We start from the raw sequence: 25,606 nt of genomic DNA on the forward strand, positions 1-25,606 counted from the left end.
TTATAGCTTAGGAATGGGTTGCAGCTTGAAACATGTTTTTTGAATTTGTTGGTGGGTCACATGAGAATTCACAGGGCTTAAAGTTGTGGGCCACAAAGCCAACCTAGGAGAGAGGCCCCAAGATGTGACTGCCTTTTTGGGGCCGTGCACAGCTACTGTCTCCAAGCCTTTCAGCTTCATCTCCAGCTCTGTCAAACCCCCGGACCACAACATAACACAATCCAGACCAACCACCTACACATCGACAACCATAGCAAACACCGAAGGGTCACTACAGTTCCTCTGTCTATAGCAGCAGAACAACACAGCCCTCACCCCCAAAACATGAACGGGCAGGAACGAGTCACTACGACCGAAACCAGAGCTCCTTTGGGGTTTCAACAACATAGATCAATGGATAGACAGTCGGTTGGTTTGTGTTTAAAGGCAAAGGAAAACATATTAATCCAAGTTATAACTATGCGGGTATAGCATGGCGATTAGCCCCTGTCTGCCTGTCAGGACTGTAGCTAGAGGGTATCTACTGGGTTATGTCTGTGGGATGTTCAGATGTTGTGTTCTGGTATATCTCTCTTAAACTGAGGGACATGCAGCAGCTCTTCATTGCTTTTCTATTTCCGTTCAAAGTTAGAGGAATGTTGCAGAGATGTTACAGCAATGTTGTGAAATGAGAGCGAGGTAACATTGTTGTGAAATGAGGAGAGAATGTAAATGAAAGCCGTAGTCTCGGGACACTGTGTATATACATCAAGATAGAAGACATGCTGAAGATTAGCATAAGCACTCCACAAGTCTTCCTGATCACAGAAAGTCTCGTATGACATGTTTACAGTACAAGGTCAACACCGAGTCAGCTAAAGAAAGCATGGCCATCGGCCTTAGTCCACAGTCATGTTTGCATTAAGGCTATTTGCTTTTCCGTGGTTTATGGTCTGAGACGATGAGCGCGCCAACACAACATTGTGTTTCATTTATTTTCATCTAGCGGTCATTTCAGTGGATGAAGCTAACATAAATGTTTTGCCTTAGCTAAGCCAACACAGGGATAAGGGCAGTAACAGAATTAAAGGGATAAAGTCTGTCCAAGGGACTGTAATTGTTGATGAAATCCACCGTGCTCAAACACTCAGTTCTTTCCAAGATCTATGATTAGAATCTGTTTGGCTCCGGTTAGTTAGCTAAAGGACTCTACTGATTTCAGCATCTCTCTTTCAAACGGTCTATCTTTATCTCCTTCTTTTTTCTCTCTCCATTTGTCTTTCTCCCTCTCTTCTTCTCTCCTTCTCACTCTCAGCCTTGTTTCTCTCTCTTCTGCTCTCTCTCTCTCTCTCTCTCTCTCTCTCTCTCTCTCTCTCTCTCTTCTCTCCTTCTCTCCTTCTCACTCACCCTTGTTTCTCTCTCCTGCTCTCTCTGCTCTCTCTCTCTTTCTCTCTCTCTCTCTCTCTATTTCTCTCTTTGCTCTCTCTCACTCTCTCTCGCTCTCTATTTCTCTCTTGCTCTCTATCTCTCTCTTTCTCTCTCTTTTGCTCTCTCTCTCTCTCTCTAGTTCTCTCTTTCTCTCTCTTTTGCTCTCTCTCTCTCTCTAGTTCTTTCTTTCGCTCTCTTTTGCTCTCTATCTCTCTCGCTTTCTCTCTCTCTCTCTCCCTCTCACTATTCTTGTCTCTCTCTCTCTCACACACTGTTTCTCTCTCTCACCTTCTCTCTCTTTCCTCTTACTGTGATATAGTATGGCTATTTTCTTCAGGGACAAAGTCATCTCAGAGATTCAATGTTACCCATTAACCTAACATTACCAGCCAGCCAACCTTCGCCTCTCACTGCAGCCTCTGCAGGATACATATTTCAGTTCGGCAAGCAAGCAACTTGCTGTAAAGATAACGACTATGCAGAGCACTGCTCTAAGCTCAGTTTTAAATTGTCCCTTCTAATTGTTAAGGTTATGATCATGAGGACGGTACGCTGATCCCAGATCTGTGTCTTCAAAGTGTTCTCCTATGGGGACAGCCGAAGACACCTTATTGATTCTAGATATCGGCTGTTTTTCTAAGAGTGTATGCAGAGGTCCTACATAGGTTACAAGTTCAAATCCCCGAGCTGACAAGGTACAAATCTGTCGTTCTGCCCCTGAACAGGCAGTTAACCCACTGTTCCTAGGCCGTCATTGAAAATAAGAATTTGTTCTTAAGGTAAAAAAAATGAATGATTGCAGGTTATTTTGAGGAATACAAAACTTTCTGTAGTAACCCTTCGATAAATAAACAGACTGGTTCATTTGTGGTATAGTTTCTGAAGGGAGATTTGGGCGAGGGGGGGGTTGAACAGGGGCGACCCAATCACTCCCTGGTGACCTACCCCTATAGGGGTGGGAACCCTTGTGTGTGTCGCAACCTCTCGTTAACAGGAGGTAAGGAAGGACGGAGGTGAGGGGGAGGAAGGACAGGGGGTACGGAGGTGAGGGGAGGGAGGACAGGGGGTACGGAGGTGAGGGGAGGAAGGACAGGGGGTACGGAGGTGAGGGGAGGGAGGACAGAGGGGTACGGAGGTGAGGGGGAGGAAGGACAGGGGGTACGGAGGTGGAGGACAGGGGGTACGGAGGTGAGGGGACGGGGGACGGGGGTACGGAGGTGAAGGGGAGGGAGGACAGGGGGTACGGAGGTGAGGGGACGGGGGACGGGGGTACGGAGGTGAGGGGACGGGGGGGTACGGAGGTGAAGGGGAGGGAGGACAGGGGGTACGGAGGTGGAGGACAGGGGGTACGGAGGTGAGGGGACGGGGGGGTACGGAGGTGAAGGGGAGGGAGGACAAGGGGTACGGAGGTGGAGGACAGGGGGTACGGAGGTGAGGGGAGGAAGGACAGGGGGTGCGAAGGTGAAGGGGAGGAAGTACAGGGGGTACGGAGGTGAAGGGGAGGAAGGACAGGGGTTGTTGGTGAAGGGGAGGAAGGACAGGGGGCGGCGGTGAAGGGGAGGGAGGACATGGGGGTACGGAGGTGAAGGGGAGGAAGGACAGGGGTACGGAGGTGAAGGGGAGGGAGGACAGGGGGTACGGAGGTGGAGGACAGGGGGTACGGAGGTGAAGGGGAGGGAGGACGAGGGGGTACGGAGGTGAAGGGGAGGGAGGACAGGGGGTACGGAGGTGAAGGGGAGGGAGAGCGAGGGGGTACGGAGGTGAAGGGGAGGGAGGTCGAGGGGGTACGGAGGTGAAGGGGAGGGAGGATGAGGGGGTACGGAGGTGAAGGGGAGGGAGGACGAGGGGGTACGGAGGTGAAGGGGAGGGAGGACGAGGGGGTACGGAGGTGAAGGGGAGGGAGGGGCGAGGGGTACGGAGGTGAGGGGAGGGAGGACGAGGGGGTACGGAGGTTAGGGGACGGGGGTACGGAGGTGAGGGGAGGGAGGACGGGGAGGTACGAAGGTGAGGGGATGGGGGGTACGGAGGTGAGGGGGAGGGAGGACGGGGGTACGGAGGTGAGGGGAGGGAGGACGAGGGGGTACGAAGGTGAGGGGACGGGGGGTACGGAGGTGAAGGGGAGGGAGGACAGGGGGTTACGGAGGTGGCATTAGATGGTCCAACAAGCTTGGTACTCTCATCCACTCAAACCACCACTACCATTGTAGTAATGGCTGTCAGGCGGGTGTGAGGGAGAGAGAAAGAGAGAGACAGAATATAAGAATGCAAGAAGAGAGGAGAGAAAGAGACAGAGGTACCCTTCAGTTACCACCTCCGTAGTTACAAATCTGAATACCAAAATAATTTAGCGCCCCGACGTTTTCCTCCTCCGCCCGTTCACCTCTCTTTCTCTCTCTCCTTCCCTCTCTCCATGTGTTCTTCCTCTTCCACGGCATCATCAGTTGTTTTCAGGAGGATGGGGGCAAGGGCTGGGGCTGGGTTTGTGTGTGTGTGTGTGTGTGTGTGTGTGTGTGTGTGTGTGTGTGTGTGTGTGTGTGTGTGTGTGTGTGTGTGTGTGTGTGTGTGTGTGTGTGTATCTGTGTGCGTGCGTGTACGAGTGAGTGTGTATCTGTGTGCGTGCGTGTACGAGTGAGTGTGTATCTGTGTGCGTGCGTGTACGAGTGAGTGTGTATCTGTGTGCGTGCGTGTACGAGTGAGTGTGTATCTGTGTGCGTGCGTGTGACTGTGTGCTTGCGTGTGAGTGTGTATCTGTGTGCGTGCGTGTACGAGTGAGTGTGTGTGTGCGTCTGTGTGCGTGTGCGTGCGTGTACGAGTGAGTGTGTATCTGTGTGCGTGCGTGTGCGTGCGTGTACGAGTGAGTGTGTATCTGTGTGCGTGCGTGTGTATCTGTGTGCGTGCGTGTAGTGAGTGTGTATCTGTGTGCGTGCGTGCGAGTGAGTGTGTATCTGTGTGCGTGCGTGTACGAGTGAGTGTGTATCTGTGTGCGTGCGTGTACGAGTGAGTGTGTATCTGTGTGCGTGCGTGTACGAGTGAGTGAGTATCTGTGTGCGTGCGTGTACGAGTGAGTGTGTATCTGTGTGCGTGCGTGTACGAGTGAGTGTGTATCTGTGTGCGTGCGTGAGTATCTGTGTGCGTGCGTGTACGAGTGAGTGAGTATCTGTGTGCGTGCGTGTACGAGTGAGTGTGTATCTGTGTGCGTGCGTGTACGAGTGAGTGTGTATCTGTGTGCGTGCGTGTACGAGTGAGTGTGTATCTGTGTGCGTGCGTGTACGAGTGAGTGTGTGTCTGTGTGCGTGTATCTGTGTGCGTGTGTCCATGTGTGCTACAAAACAGGAGCTTCCAGGGTGAAACAGGCACAGCTGCCTTTCTGAGAGGACTGATGTCTCCTAACAAACACAACATTTCCTTTTTGGTTCCATTTGTTTCTCTCTGCCAAAATACTACCCCTCTGACTCTCCTCTGGAGCCCAAGGATATTAAAATATAAAGGATTCCATGGCTTCCTTACCTTCACCTCACACTTCTTATGGATGCCCAGCTTGCACACTGAAAGACAGCAGAAAACACAGAGTTAGTTTAAGGTCACATGTTGTACCAGATACTATTCTATTCTCTCTGACCTGAGGACTTTTTCTCAGACGCTGCTACCTCTTGGAACTGTTCTGAATAACCAAACACACGCACACACACACACGCACGCACACACACACGCACACACATACACACACGCACGCACATACACGCACGCACGCACACACACACACGCACGCATTCAAACACACATACGCACTCCCACACACACACACACACACACACACACACACACACACACACACACACACACGCACTCACGCACGCATACAAACACACATACACACTCCCACACACACACACACACACACACACACACACACACACACACACACACACACACACACACACACACACACACAGAGAGCTATAAACACACTCCTGTGAGGCTGCATTAGCCTCAGATGACTGCCATATTGGGTGGGAAAAGGCCATCTCTTTACCTTGTTAGGAGAGCAGGGCTTTGATAGGAGAGATGGAGTTAAGAGGAGCTACAGGGGTCAGACCTGGCAACCTTCCCTGGGCTGCTAAACACCTCTGTGCTGCCCCCATGTGGCAGGATACAGTCAACATCACAGTCCCACTATTCTGCCTATAAACTGCTTATAAACATGATCAATTAGTACATTTTATTAGGTGCAACAATGTCATACACATGTCGGTTGTTGTTTAAGATTGTACAAGTATGATTGCAGGTCATTATCTTTACTTGATACATAGTTGATGGTTAGTGTATGTGCGTAAGGCTGCAAGCACGCGCGTGTGTCCTCTCTGAGCAGCGTGTGTGGGCAGGGGGTGACAGAGGCCATGTTGTGAAGTGATGTGGCCATGTGATGACCTCTGACCCCACACACCTGCTTCCTACCACCAGCTCAGGTGGTCCCCAGGTGGAGTGTGTGTCTGTGTGTGTGCCTGTTTGTGCTTGTGTGCCTGCTTGTGAACAGGGCTCCGGGCAGCCGAGCGGAAATGGAGGAAAACTCGCCTCCCTGCGGACCTGGCATCATTTCACTCCCTCCTCTCTACATTTTCCTCCTCTGTCTCTGCTGCTAAAGCCACTTTCTACCACTCTAAATTCCAAGCATCTGCCTCTAACCCTAGGAAGCTCTTTGCCACCTTCTCCTCCCTCTTGAATCCTCCTCCCCCTCCCCCCCCTCCTCCCTCTCTGCAGATGACTTCGTCAACCATTTTGAAAAGAAGGTCGACGACATCCGATCCTCGTTTGCTAAGTCAACCGACACCGCTGGTTCTGCTCACACTGCCCTACCCTGTGCTCTGACCTCTTTCTCCCCTCTCTCTCCAGATGACATCTCGCGTCTTGTGACGGCCGGCCGCCCAACAACCTGCCCGCCTGACCCTATCCCCTCCTCTCTTCTCCAGACCATTTCCGGTGACCTTCTCCCTTACCTCACCTCGCTCATCAACTCATCCCTGACCGCTGGCTACGTCCCTCCCGTCTTCAAGAGAGCGAGAGTTGCACCCCTTCTGAAAAAACCTACACTCGATCCCTCCGATGTCAACAACTACAGACCAGTATCCCTTCTTTCTTTTCTCTCCAAAACTCTTGAACGTGCCGTCCTTGGCCAGCTCTCCCGCTATCTCTCTCAGAATGACCTTCTTGATCCAAATCAGTCAGGTTTCAAGACTAGTCATTCAACTGAGACTGCTCTTCTCTGTATCACGGAGGCCCTCCGCACTGCTAAAGCTAACTCTCTCTCCTCTGCTCTCATCCTTCTAGACCTATCGGCTGCCTTCGATACTGTGAACCATCAGATCCTCCTCTCCACCCTCTCCGAGTTGGGCATCTCCGGCGCGGCCCATGCTTGGATTGCGTCCTACCTGACAGGTCGCTCCTACCAGGTGGCGTGGCGAGAATCTGTCTCCTCACCACGCGCTCTCACCACTGTGGTGTCCCCAGGGCTCTGTTCTAGGCCCTCTCCTATTCTCGCTATACACCAAGTCACTTGGCTCTGTCATAACCTCACATGGTCTCTCCTATCATTGCTATGCAGACGACACACAATTAATCTTCTCCTTTCCCCCTCTGATGACCAGGTGGCGAATCGCATCTCTGCATGTCTGGCAGACATATCAGTGTGGATGACGGATCACCACCTCAAGCTGAACCTCGGCAAGACGGAGCTGCTCTTCCTCCCGGGGAAGGACTGCCCGTTCCATGATCTCGCCATCACGGTTGACAACTCCATCGTGTCCTCCTCCCAGAGCGCTAAGAACCTTGGCGTGATCCTGGACAACACCCTGTCGTTCTCAACTAACATCAAGGCGGTGGCCCGTTCCTGTAGGTTCATGCTCTACAACATCCGCAGAGTACGACCCTGCCTCACACAGGAAGCGGCGCAGGTCCTAATCCAGGCACTTGTCATCTCCCGTCTGGATTACTGCAACTCGCTGTTGGCTGGGCTCCCTGCCTGTGCCATTAAACCCCTACAACTCATCCAGAACGCCGCAGCCCGTCTGGTGTTCAACCTTCCCAAGTTCTCTCACGTCACCCCGCTCCTCCGCTCTCTCCACTGGCTTCCAGTTGAAGCTCGCATCCGCTACAAGACCATGGTGCTTGCCTACGGAGCTGTGAGGGGAACGGCACCTCAGTACCTCCAGGCTCTGATCAGGCCCTACACCCAAACAAGGGCACTGCGTTCATCCACCTCTGGCCTGCTCGCCTCCCTACCACTGAGGAAGTACAGTTCCCGCTCAGCCCAGTCAAAACTGTTCGCTGCTCTGGCCCCCCAATGGTGGAACAAACTCCCTCACGACGCCAGGACAGCGGAGTCAATCACCACCTTCCGGAGACACCTGAAACCCCACCTCTTTAAGGAATACCTAGGATAGGATAAAGTAATCCTTCTCACCCCCCTTAAAAGACCTAGATGCACTATTGTAAAGTGGCTGTTCCACTGGATGTCATAAGGTGAAAGCACCAATTTGTAAGTCGCTCTGGATAAGAGCGTCTGCTAAATGACTTAAATGTAAATGTAAATGTGTGTGCATGCATGCATGCTGTGTGTGTGCTGTGTGTGTGTGTGTGTGTGTGTGTGTGTGCGTGTGCGTGTGCGTGTGCGTGTGTGTGTGTGTGTGCGTGTGCGTGTGCGTGTGTGTGTGTGTGTGTGTGTGTGTGTGTAATGAAATCCTAAGGACGACATTGCACATTGAGCCTGACAGTGTAAAGCAAACACACAGGCTTATTATAGGAATATTAAACACACAGACTCTTTACGGCCAACAGATGGCGCTAATCATATTGAGACGCTGGGCAGAAATGCTTTGCTATATTGCAGCAGTATATTTAATGGGGGTTTGACTGTTTATCTAGTTCAATTCTATCTGGAGAAAACGTAAACATTCATCCTTACTTGTCTCGTGTGTGTGTGTGTGTGTGTGTGTGTGTGTGTGTGTGTGTGTGTGTGTGTGTGTGTGTGTGTGTGTGTGTGTGTGTGTGTGTGTGTGTGTGTGTGTGTGCGCGCGAGTGCATGTGTGCGCATGTCTCTCTGTCTCTGGCCACACGCCACCCTGCGTCAGTGGAGGATGGCTCCCATTGTGAGGGGCCATAGCAACACTTCCTGCCAACCACAGACGGCGACAGGAAGAGGCTGCAGAATGCTCCGAGGATCATGTGACTCTAGCCTTTTGTTTGTAAACAATGGCAGCTCTGACAGCTTAGAAAGATCCAGAGGATGTTACCAGCAAAGATCATAATATACAATATTTGTCTCGGCATAATTTCCTAATCTCTCTCTTTCCCTCTCTCTCGTTCTCTCTCTCTCATCCCCTCTCCCCCTCTCTACACCAACCAATCTCTCCCTCTTTCTTTCTCCCTCTCTTATCTGGGCTAATGCAGCAGCAGCAGCAGGCTAATTTTAACAGCAAAGCCTCTGCCAAAGCCCTCAAACTGAGCCCAGACCAGACTCTCCCCCCCCCCCCCCCCCCCCCGACTGCTTCTGGGCTTACTGGACGGAGGTTTGTCAACTGCTCTCTATGTGAAAGATGTAGCTTTTCATAACAGAGAGAGAAAGAAACAGAGAGGGGGAGGATAGAGAGAGCGAGAGGGAGAGAGAGAAGGAGGGGAGGCTAGAGGGGGAGAGAGAGAAAGAGAGAAGGAGGGAGGATAGAGGGAGAGAGAGGGAGAGAGAGAGAAGGACGGGAGGCTAGAGGGAGAGAGAGGGAAAGAGATAAGGAGGGAGGATAGAGGGGGAGAGAGGGAGAGGGAGAGAGAGGGAGAGAGAGAAGGATGGGAGGATAGAGGGAGAGAGAAATTGACAAAAGGATAAATAGATAGAGGAGGTATGGGGGAAGCACCAATGGCTCGTGGTCAAAAACATGGCAGAGAGAGACAGAAGCTGTCCATTGTGCTGAACCGTGTCCCTGTGAAAACGCCAACTTTCCCATCCATCCACTCACCTTTACAGATGAGCCCATCCTTGGTGATGGCCTGCTGACATACATCACAGCTCTTGACTTTCTTGAAGGGCTTAAGCTTGAAATTGTGTGTGTGGACACTCTCCAACTCCTCAGGCTGAGGGGAGATAGAGAGAGGAAGAGGTTAGGAAGGAGAAGACTTGGATAAGATCAACAATTCATTATGAAATTAGCAAGCGAATGGTGCCTCTATCGACAGCCTTCAGCGTTTCTGTAATGAATATAATCAATACACAGGCTTGTGTGTTTAAGGAAACAAAAGAGGAGATGGCGGTTGCTACTGGTTGGACACACACACACACACACACTACACACTACATGACCCGCACAAACACAAACACACACGTAGCGTGTGAAGCAGTGTGTGGGAGTGTCATAGTTAGTTGTAGCAGCAGTAGCAGCCCATATTCTCCAGCACAGGATGTTTCCTCTTTGAAGTTATCTTATTAAATGATTAATTCATGAGGAAGAGAGGAGGAACAGGCCTCACAGCAGCCACAGGGCCCAGAATCTCTAGAAACCAACCGCGTGTGTGTGCGTCTGTGTACGTGCGTGCATCCATGCATGTGTCTATGTGTGCGTGTGCGTGTGTGTGTGAGTGTGTGTATCTATCTGTTTGTGTGTATGTGTATGTGTGTGTGGGGGGGGTACTGTAAATAGATGAGCAGGCAGCCTTGCCTCAGTGCAGCCTGAGGAGAGATAAGCTCTAGAAATGCTACAACAAATCTCTGTTTAGCCTTCAAACGACTGAGCTGGAAATGGCTGCTTTACCCCTAATGATACGACACAGAATACAGTACAAGAGTCTAAATGCAGTCCAGAAACTACTGACGATACTTTTTCGGGATATTTTTTCTTTTGGCAAAAATGAAAACATGAAGCAGAACAAACTCTTTGGTCATTTAAAAACCTGATGTATGTAAAACATTGTGTGCTATCACTCGTAAAATAAATATGACTCTTGATGGCAACATGATGTTTGTTTCCAACATTTTTTGTATTTTATTTATTTATCCGTTATTTTACCAGGTAAGTTGACTGAGAACACGTTCTCATTTGCAGCAACGACCTGTGGAATAGTTACAGGGGAGAGGAGGGGGATGAATGAGCCAATTGTAAACTGGGGATTATTAGGTGACCGTGATGGTTTGAGGGTCGGATTGGGAATTTAGCCAGGACACCGGGGTTAACACCCCTACTCTTACGATAAGTGCCATGGGATCTTTAATGACCTCCGAGAGTCAGGACACCTGTTTAACGTCCCATCCAAAAGACAGCACCCTACACAGGGCAGTGTCCCCAATGGGAGACCAGATGCTGCTGGAAGTGGTGTTGGAGGGCCAGTAGGAGGCACTCTTTCCTCTGGTCTAACAAAAATAAATATCCAAATGCCACAGGGCAGTGTTCCCAATCACTGCCCTGGGGCATTGGAATATTTCTATTTTTTAGACCAGAGGAAAGAGTGCCTCCTACTGGCCCTCCAACACCACTTCCAGCAGCATCTGGTCTCCCATCCAGGGACTGACCAGGACCAACCCTGCATAGCTTCAGAAGCAAACCAGCAGTGGTATGCAGGGCTGCTTTTCTAAAGAAGTTCAATCCGCTTCGTGTTTTCTTTCCTTGCCCCACACACACACACACGCACGCACACGCACGCACACACACACACACACACACACACACGGGTATCGTCCCGGCACTAGCCTGGTTCTGATGAAAGACATAATAGCCTCACCATCTGTGAGCTCTGAGTCTGGTGTAGCAGTCCCCACCCTCCGTCTCTCTCTCTCCCTCTCCCTCCCGCCCCCCCTCTCTCTCTGTCTCTCTCCCATGTGCCACTGCCAATTTGTCTCTGAGCTTTTATAAAAGTGTGCTTCTCAGCGTTTTGCTCCCCTATCTCCCTACATCTTAATGGCTTTTGTCACCCAGTGACACGCCTGCTAAGCTCCAGAGGGGGATGACGACTGACCTTGACTGCAGAGAGAGGAACCCTAACAGCTAGCTAGCTGCTACAAAGCTAAAAGCTAGCCACTGAAAGCATAGGGCCGCAGAGAGGGAAGCTAACGGCTAGCTAGCTGCTAGAAGGCTACAAGCTAGCCACTGACTGCATAGAGACGCAGAGAGAGAAGCTAATGGCTAGCTTGCTGCTACAAAGCTAACAGCTAGCCGCTAAGGCTGTGAATCCTTGCTTAATTGTAATGCTAATAGACCAAGGTATTGGCTGAGACTAACTCTGGCAGTGACCATTCGCACTGCAGAACTTTGAGTCACATTTCCACATAACCACAGTGATGACATGGAACCCGACGAAACACACGCACTCGTGCACAGACACACATGCACACACACACAAACACATACACACACACACTACCACTCTAACAAACAGACCTTTCTTCCCCAGATCTGTTGATGGAGTGGACTCGGTCTTGTGTTATTGTAATGCTGTTACACCTATCCAGACTAACAGGACACCAGTCCCCCTTTTCAGCCACGCAGTCTCCCCCTGCTCCACCAGCAGTAACCGAAAGGTCGCTGGTTTGAATCCCTGAGCCGCCAAAGTGGAAACATCTGCCGTTTTACCTTTAACCCCCAACAACAACTGCTCGCTCGGTAACGACGACGTGGATGTTGATTAAGGCAGCCCCCTGCACCTCTCGGATTCAGAGGAGTTGGGTTAAATACACATTTCAGTTGAACGCATTCAGTTGACTAGGTGTCCCCCTTTCCCAGACAGACCTCTTCAGCCATGCAGTCTCCCCCTGCTCCATCTAGCTGAGGGTGGAGGTTTTATAGAAACATGCAGGATTGGGTGGGTGGTGAGGACAAAGTTTGCTAAAGTGGATAGACCAGGTTTATTTGTCTGTTCCACAGACTACCTGGTCACCTTGGAGCTGAGTTCAGTTTATGTCTGTCAGTCTGTCTGAAACCATGTTTTGCTTGGTATGTTGACCGGTGGGCTTTTCTGTCTATGACTATTTATACTAAAGTATACCTCTCCCTACTTTCCTTGTTCAGTACTTTTTTGCAGATTTGACCCACCAGGGTAGGAGAACAAGGATAGAAGGGAGGCAAAGCAACCTGTTCTGGAATGAAACTCTGTCCAACCGCACATCTGGGGCTGTCTAGGATACTGGCAGCTGTCTGGGGCTGTCTGGGATACTGGCAGCTGCTCGCTGGCCATTAAGTCTTTAACAGCCATGGATCACCTCAGTGTGACTTTAAAGCCCTTATGTTAAAGAGGACCTGGCTGAAAACCACTGGCTCCACCAATCACACACAACCAGCTGTGTCACAGCCAGGTGCCATCAATCCCTAAGATGATGGATGGGCCCACAACATCAAATGCACATATAAACACACACACAGGTACAAACACAGACACTGACACACACACTTCTACTGGCACACACATCAAGCGTCTTCATGACAGGAGTCCAAATGAGGGCTTGTACTGCTGCCATGCCAGAGAGCATCTGTGAGTTGTACCTTCAGAGAGAGAGAGAAAGAGAGAGAGAGAGAGAGAGAGAGAGATGGTGGATGTGAAAGACAGAACCTTCGAGAGAGAGAAAGAGAGAGAGAGAGAGAGAGAGAGAGATGGTGGATGTGAAAGACAGAGAGAAAGAGGGAGAGAAAGTGAGAGAGAGAGAGAGGGAGAGAGAGAGAACCTCTTCTGCCCTCCATCCCATCTAGGCCTCTGACAGTTGGCAGCACCTGGTTCATGAGAAGGCAAGATAGATAAGATAGAGGAGAGAGAGAGAGAGAGAAAGAGAGAGAGAGAGAGAGGAGAGAGAGAGAGAGAGAGACAGAGAGAGGACAGAGAGACAGAGAAAGAGATAGAGGGAGAGAGAGAGGAGAGAAGAGGATGTAGTAGACACACTAGGCCCATCAAGACACTGAGAGTGTTCAGGAGAGAGACACTGATCTCTCTGACAGACATACTGAAAACAAGTATGATGGCCGAATGTAAATAACACCTCACAACATAACGTAACAGAGGAGCTGACATTCTCTTATACTGCCAGAGAGAGAGAGAGAGAGAGACAGAGAGAGAGAGAGAGAGAGAGAGAGAGAGAGAGAGAGACAGAGAGACAGAGAGACAGAGAGAGAGAGAGAGAGAGAGAGAGAGAGAGAGAGAGAGAGAGAGAGAGAGAGAGAGAGAGAGAGAGAGAGATAATTGAATTGAGAGAGTGTGTGTATGAGTGTGTGTGTTTGCTTAGAAGGTCCAGTAAATCACAACCCATGTTCCTCTTCTCCAGTTGCACTCAGCTAATGAAAAGTTTCACTGCGGTACTGCGACCGTGACCCCACTTAGAGCCAGAATGAAGGAGAAGAGGGAGGGAGCCATACTGAAAGGCACTGCTCTGTCCTTCTCCACTGGGAGAGAAGGAACAGGCATGGGGCCAGCACACACACGCACTCACACACACACATACACACGAACACACACACACAAACACACACTAACGTCACTGTCAGCTATTAGCCAGGCCTACATGCCAAAATCAGAAAAAGACGACAGGCCTCTTTAGTTCATCACAAACATACCGCTGTCTAAGCGAAAACACACACACAAGCAAGTACACACACAGGCACGGAGGCACAAACACGCATGCACGCACACACACAGATGCACACACTGTGGTTGAAATCGTAAAGGTGTTAACAGTTCATAAAACACATTGAGACCACAGAAAGCCTCCCTCAGCCCTGTTTATGGAGTAAGAGTCTCTAATGGCCCATCACTGGGAAGCATTCAGTAAACCTAAAGAGAGAGAAGAGGTCCTTCTAAAGACACATGCCAGCTCCAACTCCCAACCATATCAGGGAGGAGCTATTCTATGTAGAGATTGGTTTAGGTGGTGTATGGGTGTATGGGGAGTATGGGTGTGGGTCAGAGGGGGACACAGGGGTGAGGGTTGTGGGGAGTATGGGTGTGGGTCAGAGGGGGATACAGGGGTGAGGGTTGTGGGGAGTATGGGTGTGGGTCAGAGGGGGATTACAGGGGTGAGGGTTGTGGGGAGTATGGGTGTGGGTCAGAGGGGGACACAGGGGTGAGGGTTGTGGGGAGTATGGGTGTGGGTCAGAGGGGGATTACAGGGGTGAGGGTTGTGGGGAGTATGGGTGTGGGTCAGAGGGGGATTACAGGGGTGCGGGTTGTGGGGAGTATGGGTGTAGGTCAGAGGGGGACACAGGGGTGAGGGTTGTGGGGAGTATGGGTGTGGGTCAGAGGGGGATTACAGGGGTAGGGGTTGTGGGGAGTATGGGTGTGGGTCAGAGGGGGACACAGGGGTGAGGGTTATGGGGAGTATGGGTGTGGGTCAGAAGGGAACACAGGGGTGAGGGTTATGGGGAGTATGGGTGTGGGTCAGAGGGGGACACAGGGGTGAGGGTTATGGGGAGTATGGGTGTGGGTCAGAGGGGATTACAGGGGTGAGGGTTGTGGGGAGTATGGGTGTGGGTCAGAGGGGGACACAGGGGTGAGGGTTGTAGGGAGTATGGGTGTGGGTCAGAGGTGGACACAGGGGTGAGGGTTGTGGGGAGTATGGGTGTGGGTCAGAGGGGGACACAGGGGTGAGGGTTGTGGGGAGTATGGGTGTGGGTCAGAGGGGGATACAGGGGTGAGGGTTGTGGGGAGTATGGGTGTGGGTCAGAGGGGGATTACAGGGGTGAGGGTTGTGGGGAGTATGGGTGTGGGTCAGAGGGGGACACAGGGGTGAGGGTTGTGGGGAGTATGGGTGTGGGTCAGAGGGGGACACAGGGGTGAGGTTTGAGGGGAGTATGGGTTTGGGTCAGAGGGGATACAGGGGTGAGGGTTGTGGGGAGTATGGGTGTGGGTCAGAGGGGTTTACAGGGGTGAGGGTTGTGGGGAGTATGGGTGTGGGTCAGAGGGGGATACAGGGGTGAGGGTTGTGGGGAGTATGGGTGTGGGTCAGAGGGGGACACAGGGGTGAGGTTTGGGGGGAGTATGGGTGAGGGTCATAGGGGGATACAGGGGTGAGGTTTGGGGGGAGTATGGGTGTGGGTCAGAGGGGGACACAGGGGTGAGGTTTGGGAGGAGTATGGGTGTGGGTCAGAGGGGGACACAGGGGTGAGGTTTGGGAGGATAGTAGAACTATAAAGGGAAGAAGATGGTTAAAGTTTGGGAGATGAAGAAAGGCAGTCTGTCCAGGGACCACACTCCATTTCCTCTCTTCCCGGGGATAGGATTGCAACCCTTCTCTCTCTCTCTCTCTCTCTCTCTCTCTCTCTCTCCCTCTCCCTCTCTCTCTGTCTCTCCCTCTCTCTCCCTCTGCCTCTCTCTGTCTCTCTCTGTCTCTCTCTCTCTCTCTCTCTCTCTCTCTCACTCTCCCTCTCTCTCTCTCCCTCTGTCTCTCTGTCTCTCTGTCTCTCCCTCTCTCTCTCTCACTCTCTCTCTCACTCTCACTCTCACTCTCCCTCTCTCCCTCTGTCTCTCTCTCACTCTCACTCTCACTCTCACTCTCTCTCCCTCTGTCTCTCTGTCTCTCCCTCTCTCTCTCTCTCTCTCTCTCTCTCTCTCTCTCTCTCTCTCTCTCTCTCTGTCTCTCTCTCTCTCCCTCTGTCTCTCTCTCTCAATTCAATTCAATTCAATTCAAGGGCTTTATTGGCATGGGAAACATGTGTTAACATTGCCAAAGCAAGTGAGGTAGACAACATACAAAGTGAATATATAAAGTGAAAAACAACTAAAATTAACAGTAAACATTACACATACAGAAGTTTCAAAACAGTAAAGACATTACAAATGTCATATTATATATATATATACAATGTACAAATAGTTAAAGGACACAAGATAAAATAAATAAGCATAAATATGGGTTGTATTTACAATGGTGTTTGTTCTTCACTGGTTGCCCTTTTCTCGTGGCAACAGGTCACAAATCTTGCTGCTGTGATGGCACACTGTGGAATTTCACCCAAAAGATATGGGAGTTTTTCAAAATTGGATTTGTTTTCGAATTCTTTGTGGATCTGTGTAATCTGGGAGAAATATGTCTCTCTAATATGGTCATACATTGGGCAGGAGGTTAGGAAGTGCAGCTCAGTTTCCACCTCATTTTGTGGGCAGTGAGCACATAGCCTGTCTTCTCTTGAGAGCCATGTCTGCCTACGGCGGCCTTTCTCAATAGCAAGGCTATGCTCACTGAGTCTGTACATAGTCAAAGCTTTCCTTAATTTTGGGTCAGTCACAGTGGTCAGGTATTCTGCCGCTGTGTACTCTCTGTGTAGGGCCAAATAGCATTCTAGTTTGCTCTGTTTTTTTGTTAATTCTTTCCAATGTGTTAAGTAATTATCTTTTTGTTTTCTCATGATTTGGTTGGGTCTAATTGTGCTGTTGTCCTGGGGCTCTGTAGGGTGTGTTTGTGTTTGTGAACAGAGCCCCAGGACCAGCTTGCTTAGGGACTCTTCTCCAGGTTCATCTCTCTGTAGGTGATGGCTTTGTTATGGAAGGTTTGTGAATCGCTTCCTTTTAGGTGGTTGTAGAATTTAACGGCTCTTTTCTGGATTTTGATAATTAGTGGGTATCGGCCTAATTCTGCTCTGCATGCATTATTTGGTGTTTTACGTTGTACACGGAGGATATTTTTGCAGAATTCTGCGTGCAGAGTCTCAATTTGGTGTTTGTCCCATTTTGTGAAGTCTTGGTTGGTGAGCGGACCCCAGACCTCACAACCATAAAGAGCAATGGGCTCTATGACTGATTCAAGTATTTTTAGCCAAATCCTAATTGGTATGTTGAAATTTATGTTTCTTTTGATGGCATAGAATGCCCTTCTTGCCTTGTTTCTCAGATCGTTCACAGCTTTGTGGAAGTTACCTGTGGCGCTGATGTTTAGGCCAAGGTATGTATAGTTTTTTGTGTGCTCTAGGGCAACAGTGTCTAGATGGAATTTGTATTTGTGGTCCTGGTGACTGGACCTTTTTTGGAACACCATTATTTTGGTCTTACTGAGATTTACTCTCTCTCTCTCTCTCTCCCTCTCTCTCTGTCTCTTTGTCTCTCTGTCTCTCTCTCTCTCTCTCTCTCTCTCTCTCTGTCTCTCTGTCTCTCTGTCCCTCTCCCTCTCCCTCTCCCTCTCCCTCTCCCTCTCCCTCTCCCTCCCTCCACATGAGAAGATGCCAGCTTTTCATTTGACATGGAAATGCACCTAAGGTTTTCAACTCACTGAGCATCGAGCGTCCCAGTCTTCAGTCGTGAGTGGTCAAAGGTCAAACTGTTGTGGATAACGGGTTAAACAGTTCTTTCACCACCTACAAAGTACGGATATTACCCTTGGCTGAGAGGTCAGGGAAGTGGGGAGGGAAGTAGTCAAATTTGGATCAATGGCCTTGGTTGCGTCGGCCTATGCATGCTGAATCAACGCTCAGGGTGGGGACAGGGTGTGTGTGTGTGTGTGTGTGTGTGTGTGTGTGTGTGTGTGTGTGTGTGTGTGTGTGTGTGTGTGTGTGTGTGTGTGTGTGTGTGTGTGTGTGTGTGTGTGTGTAAAGAAATAAAACAACAGTAAAAAGACATTTGAAAAAAGAGTAGCAAGGCTATATACAGACACCTGTTAGTCAGGCTTATTGAGGTAATATGTACATGAATGTATAGTTAAAGTGACTATAAGATAGTTAAAGTGACATATAAGATAAACAGAGAGTAGCAGCAGCGTAAAAGAGGGGTTGGGGGGGCACACAATGCAAATAGTCCGGGTAACCATTTGGTTACCTGTTCAGGAGTCTTATGGCTTGGGGGTAAAAACTGTTGAGAAGCATTTTTGTCCTAGACTTGGCACTCCGGTACCGCTTGCCATGCGATAGTAGAGAGAACAGTTTATGACTGGGGTGGCTTGGGTCTTGGACAATTTTTAGGCCACTCTGTCTTTCTCTCTCTCTGCATCAACTTGAACATTCAAATTGCATCCAAAATAGATAATGTTTTTAATAATGTTCTAGATTGATATATCTTGATGTACTAGCCTACCTCTTTCAAGTAATACATTCAATGCAGTATTAGCCTTATATTTAGCTAATTAATGATGGGTTATTGTCACGCCCTGACCTTAGAGATCCTTTAAATTCTCTATTTGGTAGGTCAGGGTGTGACTAGGGTGGGAAATCTATATTTATACTTCTTTGTTGGCCGAGTATGGTTCCCAATCAGAGGCCGCTGTCTATCGTTGTCTCTGATTGGGGATCATACTTAGGCAGCCCTTTTTCACACCTTCAGTTGTGGGATCTTGTCTTCGGTTGTTGCATGTGTTTGCACTCCTAGCTTTACGTTCATTGAGTTGTTTATTGTTTTTGGTGGAACATTTACAATTAAAAGAAAAAGTACACCTACCACGCTGCACCTTGGTCTTCATTTAACAACGGACGTTACAGTTATGCGTAATAAGCTTCTAACATATTGTCTCTGTCTCTTGCACAACAAGCAAGCACCTGCGCTCCGCTGGCCTCTCCTTAAAACACCACTTGAGTCCCATGCAGGAAAAGCTACACCAGAACAGCTCGCTGGACATAATTTCTTTAGCATTTCTTACACCAACAGACTAATCGAAGAGGGACGCAAGCTCTTTTTTTGCTGAATGTTAAATACAGCAGCCAATAGAACTCATGGGTAGTTTCAAAGAAGAGCGAATCATTCAATCTTGGTGAAGAGAAGGTAAATACCTTCTGCATCTAATTCTGGTCCAGTATTACTCAAGGGTGTCATTAGAATGATGAAGATGAGGACAAATAAACGTATTTCATTTAACTGTTGAATGTGAGGAAGGAATGAAGCAACTATTGATAGAGAAAGAGGAGGAAGGCTAATCACATCAGGGGAAGTAGTCTACCTGCTAATCATACAAATAGGCCCTATTATATTTCAAAATTATAATCAAATTCTCCAGCCTACACTTGTAACTTTGTTAGCCACATGTGCTGTACCAGAGTCGTATTTTCTCTCCCTGTTTTATCATGGTTTGAACGATGTGCATAATTCCAGTCCATATATACAATACAGTACAGTAATACAGTTCACACTCAAAAGGATGAGCCTGCTGGAGCTAGTTTCATTTATTTACCCAAGAGAGCATATAGCTGGCTACATCTATGGGCTTTTATGTTTTTCTGTCGTGGGTAATGTTCAGTAGTCTATGTGATATATTTATTGGAAAACGGCACAATCATTTGGGCTTTTTTGGGCTCGTGCTCATTAAATATTGTTCAAGCAGGGCTCAGAAAATGTATTTAATATATGGCTCAAAGTGATTTATTCTCGGGATGGAACATTTGTAAAATGTGTTTTAGGCTCAATGCTAACCCATTACGAGTCCTATCTACAGTACAGTACACTCTTCGAAAAAAGGCTTCAGAAATGCTTATTTGGCTGTTCCTATAGGATAACCATTTTTGGTTACAGGTAGAACCCTTCGTGTTCCATTTAGAACCCTCTGTGGAAAGGGTTCTACATGGAACTCAAAAGGGTTCTTCTACCTGGAGCCAAAATGGTTCTACCTGGATTCAAAAAAGGTACTTCAAAGGGTTCTCCTATGGGGACAGCAGAATAATGCTTATAGGTTCTAGATAGCAATTATTGTTTGTATGGTACAGTTAGGGTTGCAAAAATCTGGTAAATTCCCGGTTTTCCAGAAAACCTGGTTAAAAGATTAGCGCGGAATCAGGAGGGAATAAGCAGGAAACCTGGTTGAAAGATTACAGCGGAATCAGGAGGGAATAAGCAGAAAACCTGGTTGAAAGATTACCGCAGAGTCAGGAGGGAATAAGCAGAAAACCTGGTTGAAAGATTACCGCGGAATCAGGAGGGAATAAGCAGAAAACCTGGTTGAAAGATTACCGCGGAATCAGGAGGGAATAAGCAGAAACCTGGTTGAAAGATTACCGCGGAATCAGGAGGGAATAAGCAGAAAACCTGGTTGAAAGATTACCGTGGAGTCAGGAGGGAATAAGCAGAAAACCTGGTTGAAAGATTACTGCGGAATCAGGAGGGAATAAGCAGAAACCTGGTTGAAAGATTACCGCGGAATCAGGAGGGAATAAGCAGAAAACCTGGTTGAAAGATTACCGCGGAATCAGGAGGGAATAAGCAGAAAACCTGGTTGAAAGATTACTGCGGAATCAGGAGGGAATAAGCAGAAAACCTGGTTGAAAGATTACCGCGGAATCAGGAGGGAATAAGCAGAAAATCTGGTTGAAAGATTACCGCGGAATCAGGAGGGAATAAGCAGAAACCTGGTTGAAATATTACTGCGGAATCAGGAGGGAATAAGCAGAAAACCTGGTTGAAAGATTACCGCGGAATCAGGAGGGAATAAGCAGAAAACCTGGTTGAAAGATTACCGCGGAATCAGGAGGGAATAAGCAGAAAATCTGGTTGAAAGATTACCGCGGAATCAGGAGGGAATAAGCAGGAAACCTGGTTGAAAGATTACTGCGGAATCAGGAGGGAATAAGCAGGAAACCTGGTTGAAAGATTACTGCGGAATCAGGAGGGAATAAGCAGAAAACCTGGTTGAAAGATTACCGCGGAATCAGGAGGGAATAAGCAGGAAACCTGGTTGAAAGATTACTGCGGAATCAGGAGGGAATAAGCAGAAAACCTGGTTGAAAGATTACCGCGGAATCAGGAGGGAATAAGCAGAAAACCTGTTTGAAAGATTACCGTGGAATCAGGAGGGAATAAGCAGAAAACCTGGTTGAAAGATTACTGCGGAATCAGGAGGGAATAAGCAGAAAATCCAGGAATCCTCCAAACAGGATTTTTGGAAAATGTGGGCATTATGGGAAAGTTACAGGATTTTGGCAACCCTAGGTATATTCCTCCCCTGGGTGAAATTAATTTAGCTCAGGGGAACAATAATTTTCAACAGTAAACACTGTTGAAGATTGAATCTGCATCAACTGATTCCCTGAAGGTATAGCACATTAATTGAAGAACTAGCAACAATCAAAGCTGCCACACTTTGCAATTGCTTAACCCAGATTCTGGAACTGCATTAAAAGACATTAACAAGGAATTTGATTGAGGGGGAGTAGCGGAAATTGAGGAAGAATGGCAGAAGGGGAGAATGGCAGAAGGGGAGAATGCTAGAAGGGGAGAATGGCAGAAGGGGAGAATGGCAGAAGGGGAGAATGCTAGAAGGGGAGAATGATAGAAGGGGAGAATGGCAGAAGGGGAGAATGACAGAAAGGGAGAATGGCAGAAGGGGAGAATGCTAGAAGGGGAGAATGGCAGAAGGGGAGAATGGCAGAAGGGGAGAATGGCAGAAGGGGAGAATGACAGAAGGGGAGAATGGCAGAAGGGGAGAATGATAGAAGGGGAGAATGCTAGAAGGGGAGAATGATAGAAGGGGAGTATGGCAGAAGGGGAGAATGGCAGAAGGGGAGAATGGCAGAAGGGGAGAATGGCAGAAGGGGAGAATGACAGAAGGGGATGAATGGCAGAAGAGGAGAATGACAGAAGGGGAGAATGGCAAAAGCGGGACTTGCACCAGTAACCTTGTGAACTACCGTCTGAGCCATACAAGTCCAGAATTTATGACAGAGGCTAGAGTATGACAATATACAGAGAGGTTACAATCTGTGTCCCAGACGTGATTTCAAACAGAGTTCCATCAATGTGGCCAGGAGGAGGGGGGTGGGGCTGAGATGCAAAGCACCAAAGACCACGGCACAACACCTGCTTTCAATTTCCAGCAAATTGGAATTCTGTTAGGAACAATGGACGCCTTTGTGGGCCAAAGTGTGTGTGTGTATACAGTGGGGCAAAAAAGTATTTAGTCAGCCACCAATTGTGCAAGTTCTCCCACTTAAAAAGATGAGAGAGGCCTGTAATTTTCATCATAGGTACACTTCAACTATGACAGACAAAATTAGAGAAAAAAAATCCAGAAAATCACATTGTAGGATTTTTAATGAATTTATTTGCAAATTATGGTGGAAAATAAGTATTTGGTCACCTACAAACAAGCAAGATTTCTGGCTCTCACAGACCTGTAACTTCTTCTTTAAGAGGCTCCTCTGTCCTCCACTCGTTACCTGTATTAATGGCACCTGTTTGAACTTGTTATCAGTATAAAAGACACCTGTCCACAACTTCAAACAGTCACACTCCAAACTCCACTATGGCCAAGACCAAAGAGCTGTCAAAGGACACCAGAAACTTTGTAGAAAAAAATTGTAGACCAAAATTGTAGACCAGGCTGGGAAGACTGAATCTGCAATAGGTATGCAGCTTGGTTTGAAGAAATCAACTGTGGGAGCAATTATTAGGAAATGGAAGACATACAAGACCACTGATAATCTCCTTCGATCTGGGGCTCCACGCAAGATCTCACCCCGTGGGGTCAAAATGATCACAAGAACGGTGAGCAAAAATCCCAGAACCACATGGGGGGACCTAGTGAATGACCTGCAGAGAGCTGGGACCAAAGTAACAAAGCCTACCATCAGGAACACACTACGCCGCCAGGGACTCAAATCCTGCAGTGCCAGACGTGTCCCCCTGCTTAAGCCAGTACATGTCCAGGCCCATCTGAAGTTTGCTAGAGAGCATTTGGATGATTCAGAAGAAGATTAGGAGAATGTCATATGGTCAGATGAAACGAAAATATAACTTTTTGGTAAAAACTCAACTCGTCGTGTTTGGAGGACAAAGAATGCTGAGTTGCATCTAAAGAACACCATACCTACTGTGAAGCATGGGGGTGGAAACATCATGCTTTGGGGCTGTTTTTCTGCAAAGGGACCAGGATGACTGATCCGTGTAAAGGAAAGAATGAATGGGGCCATGTATCGTGAGATTTTGAGTGAAAACCTCCTTCCATCAGCAAGGGCATTGAAGATGAAACGTGGCTGGGTCTTTCAGCATGACAATGATCCCAAACACACCGCCCGGGCAACGAAGGAGTGGCTTCGTAAGAAGCATTTCAAGGTCCTGGAGTGGCCTAGCCAGTCTCCAGATCTCAACCCCATAGAAAATCTTTGGAGGGAGTTGAAAGTCCGTGTTGCCCAGCAACAGCCCCAAAACATCACTGCTCTAGAGGAGATCTGCATGGAGGAATGGGCCAAAATACCAGCAACATTGTGTGAAAACCTTGTGAAGACTTACAGAAAACATTTGACCTCTGTCATTGCCAACAAAGGGTATATAATAAAGTATTGAGATAAACTTTTGTTATTGACCAAATACTTATTTTCCACCATCATTTGCAAATAAATTCATTAAAAATCATACAATGTGATTTTCTGGATTTTTTTCCTCATTTTGTCTGTCATAGTTGAAGTGTACCTATGATGAAAATTACAGGCCTATCTCATCTTTTTAAGTGGGAGAACTTGCACAATTAGTGGCTGACTAAATACTTTATTGCCCCACTGTATGTGTGTATGTGTGTGTGTGTATATGCGTCGTGTGTGTCCGTGCGTGTGTTACATGTGTTTATACTGATGTGATCCATGCATGGTCTTCTCAACCAGCCAGGTTGCCAACGTTTAAAGTGAGGAGGATGATGAAGATGTGTGTGTATGTATGTGCATAAACACAAGTGTATATTCATGTGTACAGTATACGTTCATGCATGTGTGTGCACTCTAGAGGACTGGCAATGCAGAGCAGAGCAGGCACATTGCCAGGTTGTGCCGGTATCATGAGCTAGCATCAGACACTGTCAGCAGACAAAGACAGATAATTAACAAGAGAGGAGCAGGAGGAGGGGGGATGTGATCAATGGTGGTGACACACACACACACACACACACACACACACACACACACACACACACACACACACACACACACACACACACACACACCATGTACACACACAAACACAACATTCACACACACACACACACACAAACACACACACACACATGCACAGAGATCAATGGCCAGAGAAAGCTGTAAAACTGTAGTGATTATTATCATTAGCCTGCATCTAAGCTACTTATGATGCCATGCAGTCAATGATAGTCAATGATAGTCAATGATGTTGTGGAGCAAGGGCCAACACAACAAGATGAAACTAGATATACTGTACTGTACTGGCACGCATGGCGGAATGACAGAACATGTCATGAACACACACCCACACCAAGCCCCCCGGCTCACTCCCACCCCCACCTTGGTGTCTAAAACAGCAAGCCCATTATAAGGGCTGGAGCTATGGCTTTGAAAGACTGATTGTTAACAGGCGTGGCTTGGTAACTCTCCTGCTGTGGTCTCCTCTAGTCCACCACACCCTCCGTTATGGTCTCTCTCTCTCCTCTCCTCCACCTCTACCAAACCCTCACCTGCTGTTCTCTCCTCTAGTCCACCACACCCTCCGTTATGGTCTCTCTCTCTCCTCTCCTCCACCTCTACCAAACCCCCGCCTGCTGTTCTCTCCTCTAGTCCACCACACCCTCCGTTATGGTCTCTCTCTCTCCTCTCCTCCACCTCTACCAAACCCTCACCTGCTGTTCTCTCCTCTAGTCCACCACACCCTGCGTTACGGTCTCTCTCTCTCCTCTCCTCCACCTCTACCAAACCCTCGCCTGCTGTTCTCTCCTCTAGTCCACCACACCCTCCGTTATGGTCTCTCTCTCTCCTCTCCTCCACCTCTACCAAACCCTCACCTGCTGTTCTCTCCTCTAGTCCACCACACCCTCCGTTATGGTCTCTCTCTCTCTCCTCTCCTCCACCTCTACCAAACCCTCGCCTGCTGTTCTCTCCTCTAGTCCACCACACCCTCCGTTATGGTCTCTCTCTCTCTCCTCTCCTCCACCTCTACCAAACCCTCGCCTGCTGTTCTCTCCTCTAGTCCACCACACCCCCCGTTATGGTCTCTCTCTCTCCTCTCCTCCACCTCTACCAAACCCTCACCTGCTGTTCTCTCCTCTAGTCCACCACACCCTCCGTTATGGTCTCTCTCTCTCTCCTCTCCTCCACCTCTACCAAACCCTCGCCTGCTGTTCTCTCCTCTAGTCCACCACACCCTCCGTTATGGTCTCTCTCTCTCTCCTCTCCTCCACCTCTACCAAACCCTCGCCTGCTGCTCTCTCCTCTAGTCCACCACACCCTCCATTATGAGCTCTCTCTCAAATCAAATCAAATTTTATTTGTCACATGCACCAAATACAACTGGTGTCGACTTTATCGCAAAAAGCTTGCTTACGAGCCCTTCC

General features: G+C 48.6%; 1 protein-coding gene across 12 annotated transcripts in view; it reads right to left on the bottom strand.

Annotated features, from left to right (window-relative positions):
* LOC115127784 (tensin-1-like) overlaps positions 1-25,606 on the bottom strand; it is a 233,616-nt gene that overhangs the window by 142,338 nt on the left and 65,672 nt on the right. For all 12 annotated transcript variants that reach the window (XM_065023791.1, XM_065023840.1, XM_065023798.1 and 9 more), the window contains exons 2-3: positions 9,411-9,525; positions 4,915-4,952 (exon numbers count right to left, since the gene is read on the bottom strand). In XM_065023791.1, coding sequence (XP_064879863.1) covers positions 4,915-4,952; positions 9,411-9,525 — 153 coding nt within the window. The remainder of the gene's footprint in view (positions 1-4,914; positions 4,953-9,410; positions 9,526-25,606) is intronic.

Source organism: Oncorhynchus nerka, linkage group LG2, assembly GCF_034236695.1.
Source record: "Oncorhynchus nerka isolate Pitt River linkage group LG2, Oner_Uvic_2.0, whole genome shotgun sequence".
Classification (NCBI taxonomy): Eukaryota; Metazoa; Chordata; class Actinopteri; order Salmoniformes; family Salmonidae; genus Oncorhynchus; species Oncorhynchus nerka.